The sequence below is a fragment of the Nymphalis io genome, chromosome 7 (genome assembly GCF_905147045.1).
Source record: "Nymphalis io chromosome 7, ilAglIoxx1.1, whole genome shotgun sequence".
Classification (NCBI taxonomy): Eukaryota; Metazoa; Arthropoda; class Insecta; order Lepidoptera; family Nymphalidae; genus Nymphalis; species Nymphalis io.
In genome coordinates this window covers 13439576-13451961 of record NC_065894.1, presented here as the reverse complement: position 1 = coordinate 13451961, position 12386 = coordinate 13439576, and the positions used below count along the sequence as shown (strand labels likewise).

The 12386-nt window shown below is 38.9% G+C and overlaps 2 protein-coding genes and 1 pseudogene across 1 annotated transcript in view; 1 reads left to right on the top strand and 2 right to left on the bottom strand.

Annotated features, from left to right (window-relative positions):
• The window catches only part of LOC126769526 (Na(+)/H(+) exchange regulatory cofactor NHE-RF2-like), a 93621-nt gene extending 84082 nt beyond the window's left edge, over nucleotides 1-9539 (bottom strand). The window contains exons 1-2 of the mRNA XM_050488386.1: nucleotides 8860-9539; nucleotides 8781-8829 (exon numbers count right to left, since the gene is read on the bottom strand). Of these exons, the coding sequence (XP_050344343.1) occupies nucleotides 8909-9472 (564 nt within the window). The 5' untranslated portion in view covers nucleotides 9473-9539 and the 3' untranslated portion in view covers nucleotides 8781-8829; nucleotides 8860-8908. The remainder of the gene's footprint in view (nucleotides 1-8780; nucleotides 8830-8859) is intronic.
• The window catches only part of LOC126769487 (uncharacterized), a 1339673-nt gene that overhangs the window by 596596 nt on the left and 730691 nt on the right, over nucleotides 1-12386 (top strand).
• Nucleotides 1-12386, bottom strand: part of LOC126769508 (uncharacterized) — a 729621-nt pseudogene that overhangs the window by 689547 nt on the left and 27688 nt on the right.

The window sequence follows — 12386 nt, the reverse complement described above, 5'->3', positions numbered from 1 at the left end:
AATCAGAGGACTTAGATGTCGACTCGCTGTCTGATGATGCCGAGTATCAAGCATTTTCAAGCAGGATGCATTTCGAGCTACGGCCGAGAAGAATGGAGGCAGCTTACTTGGAAATAATCCGAGAATGAGGCGAGCGGTCCAGAGGAATCGAGACGCTGACGACTCGTACAGGAAGCAGAGAGAAAAAAACAATTACGCGGCGAAACAGAGCAGAGACAGACGTAAGTTAAGAGAAGTTCGTCACGCGTTTCAAGTGACATATCTAAAGAAAAGAATTGCGAAATTAAGGCCCAAGCTCAGAGAACGAGTATGTCAACCTTGTCAACATCGCAAACAAATACGGAGCTTCCACCGCATCCGTGTATAAGCACAGTGCAACACAGTGTTGAACCGTACCCATACATCGGGTATATCCAGCCCATGTACGTGCCCGTTGTTGAACCATCGCCTGGGCCTTCGAGTTCCGGGTTGCAGCAATCGACTAATAATTATATAAGTACGTGCTTGATATCGCCACCCAAGTCTCCGGGATCAGACAAAAAAAAAAAGCGTCCAACGGAGCTTCCACCGTATCCGTGTATAAGCACAGTGCAACACAGTGTTGAACCGTACCCATACATCGGGTATATCCAGCCCATGTACGTGCCCGTTGTTGAACCATCGCCTGGGCCTTCGAGTTCCGGGTTGCAGCAATCGACTAATAATTATATAAGTACGTGCTTGATATCGCCACCCAAGTCTCCGGGATCAGACAAAAAAAAAAAGCGTCCAACGGAGCTTCCACCGTATCCGTGTATAAGCACAGTGCAACACAGTGTTGAACCGTACCCATACATCGGGTATGTCCAGCCCATGTACGTGCCCGTTGTTGAACCAGCGCCTGCGTCTTCGAGTACAAATATGTCGCAATCGATGAGTGTCTCAAGGAGTACGTGCGTATTTTCGCCACCCAAGTCTCCGGTATCAGACAAAAACAAAAAAGCGTCCAAGTTATATGATAGATGTAGACGCTCGGTCAGACGATCCGGACTACCTTGCGTTCGAGAGGGAAGCCCTCAGAGCAATGGCCGAAAAGAAAGGAGGGTCGTTGCTCGGTAATAATCCGAGAATGCGTCGTGCCGTGCAAACTAATCAGAACGCCGACGATTTTTATAGAAAACAGAGAGAGAGGAATAATTTTGCTGCAAAGCAGAGCCGTGACAGGAGAAAACTACGAGAGATCCACAATTCACTCAAGGTCACTTATTTGAAAAAATACCTGTCTAAGATCATACGTCTGCTGTCTTCGAATAGGTGTATAGTGTGTGACCAGACGTTCCTTTAGAGATTTAGAATTATAATAGTGTTTAATTTTTTTTATTTTGAACTATAAGTTCTAAACTCTAAGGTGTTTGTGCAATGATGTTTGTGCAATCTTATAAATAGTATACTTGGAGTATTACAAGGTTGTACATAATTTTCCGTGACTGCGTTGTCGGCTAAAACTTAATATATATAAAATTAAATACAGTTACATCCGGAGAGGAGCCATACGGTGTCATTTGCTTCCTGTTCTTGCATGAATAACATTTATGAATCGTTCGAATTATCTTTCATTATTCACGAATGGTTTAACTTCTATTTGACCGAATGTTACAACTAAAATCATATTCTCCAACAATTTTTTCTGCAATGGTTATAATAAATTACTTAAATTAATATCAGTATGAAACCAAAGAACACGTAGAGCATCGTACATACAATAAAATGAAGAAATTATTTGAAAACATTTCGCGATATTGTATCAGAAAATTGTGACATCATGATATCATTGTAATCAACCTTCACATTTTTCTATCTATTGTGTCAAAAACAAGCAAGCTTGAGTAGCAAATTAATAGCAAGAGCAAAATCTACGCAACTCTTCATAATAGACCGAAAGTCACCCCATTGTTCTTCCGATGTATCCCGTTGGTTCAGGTAGCGGAAGTAACCCGTGCAGTGGGGTGGGGGTGCCCTGCACAATTAAACCACACCCCCGAGAATAAAAGACCGGGGCGACCAACAACATCATTAGTTACTCGCAGTCAACCGTAACTACTAACCGTACTAACTAAAGTAATCATGGCTCTCTGGACACCATACGCTGAGGACTCACCATTAGATCTATCTGTAAATAGTACACGTGAAACGACATCGCAAACAAATACGGAGCTTCCACCGCATCCGTGTATAAGCACAGTGCAATACAGTGTTGAACCGTACCCATACATCGGGTATGTCCAGCCCATGTACGTGCCCGTTGTTGAACCATCGCCTGGGCCTTCGAGTTCCGGGTTGCAGCAATCGACTAATAATTATATAAGTACGTGCTTGATATCGCCACCCAAGTCTCCGGGATCAGACAAAAAAAAAGCGTCCAACGGAGCTTCCACCGTATCCGTGTATAAGCACAGTGCAACACAGTGTTGAACCGTACCCATACATCGGGTATGTCCAGCCCATGTACGTGCCCGTTGTTGAACCAGCGCCTGCGTCTTCGAGTACAAATATGTCGCAATCGATGAGTGTCTCAAGGAGTACGTGCGTATTTTCGCCACCCAAGTCTCCGGTATCAGACGAAAAAAAAAAGCGTCCAAGTTATATGACAGATGTAGACGCTCTATCAGACGATCCGGACTACCTTGCGTTCGAGAGGGAAGCCCTCAGAGCGATGGCCGAAAAGAACGGAGGGTCGTTGCTCGGTAATAATCCGAGAATGCGTCGTGCCGTGCAAACTAATCAGAACGCCGACGATTTTTATAGAAAACAGAGAGAGAGGAATAATTTTGCTGCAAAGCAGAGCCGTGACAGGAGAAAACTACGAGAGATCCACAATTCACTCAAGGTCACTTATTTGAAAAAAGACCTGTCTAAGATCATACGTCTGCTGTCTTCGAATAGGTGTATAGTGTGTGACCAGACGTTCCTTTAGAGATTTAGAATTATAATAGTGTTTAATTTTTTTTATTTTGAACTAGAAGTTCTAAACTCTAAGGTGTTTGTGCAATGATGTTTGTGCAATCTTATAAATAGTATACTTGCAGAATATTATTCTCTAAAGAATTGTAAGTTGAAATAAATTTAATAAATGACCAAACATAAATTGACCTTTTAATTATTTAAAACCTTTTAGTTTTGTTACAAAATCATAGAAAGTTATAATCAATTTGAAGTTTACACTAACAATATCTATATCTATATCGAGTCAAATATCTTCAATAGATTTTTCTATCTTGTATCATAAAGATAAGGTGGACTACCGAGCTTAACCCCATTCAAGTCCCCATTGAATAAAAAGTTAAGTACATACCATTAAGTTACAATAGAATGGGTGCGGCTTGCGCAAGCGCCGCTTTTTGCTTCTTTCCGATCAATCGGGTTCAGAATGAGTGTTTATTGTGTATTCAAAGATTTTTTTTTTTTTATAGAATAGGAAGGCGGACGAGCATATGGGCCACCTGATGGTAAGTGGTCACCAACGCTCTTAGACATTGGCATTGTAAGAAATGTCAACCATCGCTTACATATCCAATGCGCCACCAACCTTGGGAACTAAGATTTTATGTCCCTTGTGCCTGTAATTACACTGGCTCACTCACCCTTCAAACCGGAACACAACAATATCAAGTATTGCTGTTTTGCGGTAGAATATCTGATGAGTGGGTGGTACCTACCCAGACGAGCTTGCACAAAGCCCTACCACCAGTAAAGATGATCGATAGATATACATAATTTACTTTTATATTTACTTTAAATGGGTTTAGTGTATTTTTAATTTGTAGATAATCAATATAAAATGTTTAAAGGCAAATACGAAACCGTTCAATATATTTTTTGCCTCTGTTCATCAAACGATTTGTGTTATGTTTATTAGCTATTAAGATGCACACGGAATGATATCAATAAATAAATAGAAATAAGAGTGAAAAAATAACAGTACAAAACTTGAAAATTCATATATGTACTACTCAAATTTTCAATAATCCACCGCGCGAACATTAGTGTTATATTAGCTTCTTAATTGAAGTTATTTTTAGGTTAAGAAATCTAAAAATAAAACTAATTCCTGTACTTAAACTAGATTTATTTCGCTATATTAATCCATTTGGTTTTTGGTTAGTTTAATGGATCGCTTATAAAACTAATCACAAGGTTGATAAGTAGTCACCATCGCCCATGAATTTTGAAAATATTAACTATTCCTTACATCGTCAACGCACCAATAATGGGGACAGAGATATATATCTTTTGCCTGCATTTACACTGGCTCACTCACCTTTGTAATTGTAAAAAGATCTATAGCTAAGTATATTTATAGTCAAGATGTGCTGCAGTATTATGGCGACTGCTCCATTTGTCATGATGAACCACATCACTCACCTGCCGACTCTAACGAGCACGATATTGTGTTCCTGCAGGTTGTGTCCGATGCCCGGCACGTAGGCGATCATCTCTCGCCCGCTGGAGAGACGCACGAGCACGCATTTACGGTTAGCGGAGTTCGGCTTCTTGGGTTTTCTGATCAAGGTTTTTAGTATCACACCCTGAAATTATGTTCCTTATTTAACTAAAAGTAAGAGCCTGCTTAGGGAAACATAACAGGGGTTCTGGGTTATGCTTTAATGAGAAGGTTTGGAGCTTAATTCATCAAGTTGCTCCGTCGACTGTTCGTGAATACACACACACATACACTTGTAGGTTTTTCACGTTATTTTACTTCAAAGTAAAGCACTGTATTAAAAACACAAATTAAACACACGAATATTCAGTGATGCTTATATGCTTGGTACAGATTTACTCGATTTAGCTAAATAATCGAGGTTTTGTAAAACACATTGTTAGGAGACTATGTAAAAATATATATCTTAATATTCCGTATGGGTAAATAAAAACCTTCATAATATAAGAGATATTTGTGCACATTGTCTTTTATGCATATTTCTAATGCGCTGTTCATAGCAGTAAGTTTTGGCATCCCTTGTTCATATGTTACAATTACATCCTAAAGTTGAGAGTGGTGTTTCAAAATTTTTTTTTTAATTTTATATTTGTATCGCAGACTGGAATCTAAGATGTAATGTCCTATTTGCCTGTTCCTTACCTAGCTTCTTAACTCTACAAAACAAACGATAAACGATATACACACACAACGATACAAATTATTGATATGAGGCGGTAAACTAATGAGTGGTATTCACACAAGCGCGCCTGACCATATTAATAATGACATTTAACTGAAAATTGTAAATTAATAATTTAAAAAAACCTAATACACGCATTTTATAGAATTATTTTTTTCCAATTTTGTTTAATGTTAGTTTAGTATGGAGAGTGTTTCTGAAGGGACAATATTAGTAAAACACCAGTGAGTTTGTTATAGCCCGGTTTCTATATTTAACGAATTATTTTTTTACATCTGTAACCGATAATTGATATGACTTCAATACTTACGGAACGTTATTTTTTAAATGTTTTTTATTCATGCATAAGGCAAAACTAATAGTTTTTTTTTTTAAATATAGTAACCGGATATGAAAGAATAGAAGTATGTAAAATAGTCAGCATACCTTGGCGAAAGGATTTCCATTGAGCGGATTTCTTGATTTTCTCTTTTTGATATGTGGACCCGTTTTGTGCATCTGCGCGAGGGATGCCATCGTTCTCGACAACACTGATGTTGCTTGGAGATTAGAGCCGGTTAGGAAGTCTGTTGTGGGTGCCACTCGACGGATTATAGATTGTGTGGGTGTAGCTGAATAAAAGTTTATAGAATAAAATACCATGATTCATGATATGTACTAATATTATAAATGCGAAAGTAGCTCTGTCTGTTGGCTTATTTCTGTCACGAAGAAATCGAGGTAGTCTTAGATTTGGTTAAGGTCTTAAGTATATAATTTACAGGAACATATTTGCTATGCGAACTGAATTAGGGGGAAAAGCTATTGCTATATAATAAAACTGATATAAATTGAAAACTTGCACATTAAAAAATAAATAAACAGCATATCCAAATAGGAGTATTGTTTAAAATACATAGCTGACATCTTTTTCATATTTTTTTCGCACGTAGTCAATATTCTTATCTCATAAAACAGCAGGTGCAAAACCCTCTGTTTCGGATTATCTTCCATCGTCATGTAGCCTAGATATTTAACTGTAATTTGAACTCTAACACAAAGACATAAGGATATCGAAAATATGCATGACGAAAAGGCTAAATGTGTACTGTTAACCGCGAATATATTGTTAAAATCAAGGTTTTGAAGGCGTTCTCGCAATTGCATCAATTGTGTGGGCTGTGATTAAATGTTCACATGGTCTCGTGGGGCGTTGTGTACTTTATAGCGGTTCTTGAAAGGTATGATTGACAAGTCCAAGGTGTTGTACGATTCGATGCAGCGGGAACATCAAGTGTGGTCCGTTAAACAACTATTTTGGATTTGTATACATTTTTATAGATACGGTTAAATCAACTGTTGTTTGTTTGGATATTGATAAACTTTTCCTGGTTATAATATATTTGTTGATGTTACTTGCCGCTTTATCGATAACGGGCTTTAACAAGTTTCATAATACTAACAAATTATCGGTTTTGAAAAATACTAAAGTTTTTTAAGCTCCAAACCTCCTCCTCAAAAAGGGAGAGGAGGCCTTAACCCAGCAGTGGGGCATTTATAAGTTGTTACTGTATTTAATATTTCTTGCAATTTAACGGCTCGGTTTTAATGACATTGTAATGTATAAATTTAACGTATATATATCGCCGTTGCAGTTTTATTATATGTACATATATAAAGTCAAGATTTTTTTTCCCTAGTTACCTAGTCAGAACAACAAATAATTATTATAGATTGTTTTGTTATTTTTAAAATAGATGTTATTTTTTGCAAATTAAAAATATTCCAGGAACCCGAAACATATTCAGAAGTTAAATTTATTTTGTTTTGAAATGGTTTTGCTTTATTATTTACTTCATGCCATTTAAAATAACAGATATTATAGTTTAATGTGTTTGACTTTCAATCACAAGTTTTTGTACTATTTTAATACAAGACAACATTTCAAAGGAGCAGTTATACAAAAATTTGCATGAAATAGCCGAGTCATTGTCCGGTAAAGCAGTGTTCGGAGTTCGGTGTAGTAATCCCGAATGTGCAAGCAACGTGCGACAATATGCACAAAGCCGAGGTGTGAATGAGATCTTCATCAGCGGTCAGCGCTGACTCATGCCACCCTCACAACCCTTATTTACGCTTCGAATCGTGTAGCGTTAGCATAATACATTATTTCTCTGCTTGGACGCTTCGCTTCGATGCTTAGACTTTACTAATATTGAAAAAAAATATATAGCCAGCTACTATTTAATCCTTGTACTTGATCAAATTAAAAAAAAAAAACAAATTTCCACAAGATCATTTCAATTGCTAATTTATTTATACTAATATTATAAATACGAAATAACAAGGGGCCCTGTCTGCCAGTCGCGATAGGGGTAAGGGGCAGTGTTAGGTATAAAAAGCCCATAAGTTTCAAGGTTGCTTCATACAAAATTTCATCAAAATCAGTTCAGTGATTTATTATTATTATGTATATATGTTTTTTGATGAGCAATCTGACTAAATACTTTACGCTCATTCGTCGCCTATTGAACGACAAATTATTTTTATTATACATATATTATTATAAAATAAGTTTAATCAGTGATTCAGGAACTAGATGGAACTATATGACAAACAATAATCAGATTTATTTATCAGATTTTATTTTCATATTTAAACATTTAAATAGATTGTGTACTAAGTAGCAGTAACCTTAGTTACTGTCCATAGCTTTCAGTAATTTTATTATTTTACATTAGTTTTTCAATCATACAAATATTATAAAGAGTTTAATCAAAACTAGATCGGTTTGATGTTATTTCCTGATTCAAACAAATATTACATGATTGCTAATGATTCGATTGTTTAAAACTTTACATATGAATAGCAGAAACAGCAAAATTTTAAAATATAGATTTGTACTTTATAGATAACTGAAAGATTACTTCTAATACTTGAAAACCAATCACAATTTATTGGAACACATTATTCTTCTCTAATAAATGACAAATAATATAATTTAAGTTTCTGAGGTGCTACGTAACAATATATTTGAATGCATGAGAAAGATAGAAAGAGAAGGACATGAGGCGTGCAGTAATCTTAATTGTATACACATAGATACGAGCAATGTGTCGGAGCAGGTACACGATTCGCGTGAGGTTCGCGTGAGGTTCGCGTAGCAGACGGGAACAGACCGAAGGACACGCAGCCGCAGCCTTGCGCTCCCGTCGGTAGGTAACATGACATCGTTTTAAACATCCTTTATTGATCACTCAACAATAATTGCACTTAGTATTTCTAAATCTAACTACACATTTAGGTAACCATTTCATAAAAATCGATTTTCCTCTTAAAATATAATTAAAATAATATTAAATTTCAATAGAATTCCTTAACAACGATCAGTAGTATGTACTATGTACAACATTCAATGGCAATAAATGAAAGGCACGATATGTTACATTCTGTCGGGTGAAGCAGCGGCGCATTAAAACTATTAAAATTATTGTACTAGTGAATAAGATCGCAAATCAAACGTGATTTCGACGAGCACTGATGTCACCGTACAGCGATAACAACTCGGGGCGAGGCAAGAGGAGAGCGCCCCGCGCCGCCTCGTCCGCACCTGCCGCGCGGCCAAGGGGGCGCTGCGCCCGTCGCCGCCGGTGTGACCCACGCACACAGCCACACAGCACTCAGCACTGTACGACATGTAGCAACGCCGCATACGCAGCCTACGACACGCACTACACCCTCGTACGCACACTACCGCTCCTAGCACCTCATAGTTTCTTTACGATGTCAAACTTCGACTTTAGATCCATTGGCACCTTCTTTGGATCAACATTTTTTTTCGCAGCAAGCTGTGCGCGCATCTCAGCGGCTGTCATTTGAAGATTAAGGCGTGGTGGAGGCTCTGACGAGGGCGACTCGTTACGGTCAGTAACTGGCGAAGAATCGTTTGTACTCGCTGGCGAAGAAGCATTTGCTGACTGCGCGGATACTGATCCTGCCGAAGCCGGTCGCTCGGGAGCATCCAGATCAGGAACGGGCTCACCCGGTGCCGGAGCTACTACAAGTAATTCCGCATCATCAGGTCGTTGCTTGATACGCGCCACTACTTGCTTATGAGTTTCTCCGCTGATGCTCTGCCCGTTGACTTCTAAAATGCGATCACCGCGACGCAAGCCGGCTGCCTCCGCCGGGGAACCGTCGTCAACTTTGCCGATGTACTGTCCAGGCTTGCCTTTCTCGGCGTGTAAATTGAATCCATACCCATCGAAATTAGGCACCTTCCGCACGTGGCAGAGCCGCGGTTCCGCGGCCGCCGACCCGTTCGCAGCCATAACTATGACTGTGAATGCGCGCGATTGCTACCGCACACTCCGAGCCACAAACAATAATAATGGCTTATTTGTAGACATTGCTTTGCTATCCGTACATGTCCCAGTGGACATAATCCGGGTCCACGCGGAAGGGTTCCACGCAAAAGACAGGCGCGATCGCAATCCCCAAACTACGATTGATAACCATACCAAAACAACCCCTATTCTTTATGGCATAGAAAAGCATTTTCCCCACAAAATCTAGGCAGCTGCCAAAATTAATGCAGATGTCGATTTCGCGTATCGAAATTACATGTCCGCTAAATTGACAGTTATATACGGTTTCCTATTTACTATCGGATTTGTTTACGTACGATGTTATTTATAAGGGGCTTACATTGGGGATTTGAAATGCGTAACAATATTTATTTATAAAAAAAAATATTACATACATACATTTTTTAATCTGTATTTTTTGTCTTTAAATAAAATGATTATACAATTTCTGACAGCATACGCTGCAGAGACGTGTCTCTCTGTCAGGGACGATAGGTGATTATTACTCTAAAGATTTTTCTTAATCTAAAAATTATTCTATAAAAAACTGTTGTATAAATTACATTGAGATCAATATTGTTGAAGAATTGCTTTCAGTTGCTTCTTAGTGTTATTAATTTTTTTCTATTAAAGTCCCCATTAATCTAGATCACAGCTGTATTACGATCTGGTCTAAAACACTAATAAGTAATTTTATGTGAACTTTCGGTAACTTTGTGTCTTAATGGACAGTCTTTTTTTATAGTATAGGTAGGCGGACGAGCATATGGGCCACCTGATGGTAAGTAATCATCAACGCCCATAGACATTGGCATTGTAAGAAATTTTAACAATTGTATCACCAATGCGCCACCAACTTTGGGAACTAAGATGTTATGTCCCTTGTGCCTGTAATTACACTGACTCACTCACCCTTCAAACTGGAACACAACAATACCAAGTACTGTTGTGTTGCGGTAGAATATCTGATGAGTGGGTGGTACCTACCCAGATAGGCTTGCACAAAGCCCGACCACCTAGTAGCTTTTTTACAATTAGGTATAATTAAAGCCTAAATTTATAGGCAGAACAATTTATTAGTATGAACACGGAAACAATCATTTTCAATTACCTTTGCACTATTTTAATATTATTTAGTACTTTTATTTATAAAATTCCAATAAGTACGTGATTTTTTTTCATAACATAACCTCAAATTCTATATTTATTTTGGCAATTGAGTTTTGACATAAGGATGACAGAACAGACCGACGGTGCTGCATTTATAATATGTTTTAAAAAATTAAAAAAAGAAATCATTAATAATATTTTTATTAAAATAATTTTAGGTACATAAATATTTTAATAGTGCCTTTTAAATAATATAATAATACATTAATATAAAAGTGACACTGTCGTAAAATTCTCGATAGATGTCACTTTTACCTTTAAGCAAGTTAGCTTACCGCTATTCAACGATAGATGTCATTTTTTGTTATTTGTTCTAATATTTTTTTTTTTTTGATAATTCATGCCAAAATCCCTACCTAATATAAATGCTAATGTTAGGCTTATACTTTCAGGCAGGAACGGAAATATACCGTACAGCGAATGTTTGCTTCGCAAGTCAAAATATTATTTTTATTATTGAGGGTACTGACGAATTTTGTTAAGATAAAATATTTATTAAAATTAATATGTATATATTTTCATAAATATATTAAAAAAAATTTATATAGAAACTTAAACAAAAACTAAAGTTGCCATATAATTAAATCAGTATAACACTTTAAAGCTTTTAAGAGTTTAAAACTGTTTAAGAGGAGAAGAGTTTAAAACTGTTTTTGTTCTATCCGTGCAGTGACGGAGAAAGAATACATTTCACTGCCCCTCTCTTTCCCATGGGTGTCGTAAGAGGCGACTAAGGGATATCTGAGCGACCATCTGCTCATCTGGTGGTAGGATGCTAACATCCGCCTGGCTTGTTACCACCGTACGCATGGTGAAAAACTCGTGAAGTGGCTTGCAGCCGCGTTTCGAGGTCAGCCAGCGTACAGCCAGAGCCCGAGCGAGTATTGCCGCGATGGGTGTTGGTCCAGTTGGAGACGGCTGTTGAACAAATGCCGGGGGAAACTGTATTGACCTGCCGGTCAGGGAGACCCGAAGAAACGGCTGTTCCGCTGGCCGCCCGTGGCATAGTACAGGGGCCCGAGCGTGCCTAACCAGCTCGTGAGGCTGCCCCACCAGGCCACGCATAATCTCGGGGTGGACCGTCGTGCCGGTTGGTGACCGGTAGGTCCCGGCGGCCACTTCCGGGGGGGTTCGGGGGCCCTTCCGTCCGGCGGGTCAGTGTATTTTTCCTTTTGGCAACCACTTGGGGAAACACGCCTCCACACTTTGCCCATCCCTATCGTGGCAATACATCGCTCGCTTCACGTCTCTTTTCCATTTCATTTTTCCGAAATGGCGCAACAAAAAAGAAATAACGGTCGTACAGCGGTGCACACCCCCACCATACCCTCGCTGTTTGAGGTCGAGTTCTCTAACATCCGAGGACTCCACACTAACCTCAACGCTGTCCACCACCATCTCGAGACAGCACGGCCAGCAATGTTGTTTCTCACGGAGACACAAATACTCCGTCCTGCCGATACCAGCTACCTTAATTATCCCGGCTACACGCTTGAAGAATCCTTCAAAGCGAAAGCCGGAGTATGCTTGTTCGTCAGGACGGATGTTTGCTGTCACCGACTACGCTGCTTGGAGGACCCCTCTTTCTCCATGTTGGTGGTACGTGTGGACCTGGTTCGTCAGAGCCGTGTCTACGTGTGCCTCTACAGATCCCACAATGGTGACTTGGAGACAAGCCGATTATTTGACCATCTTAGTCGGGTGGCAG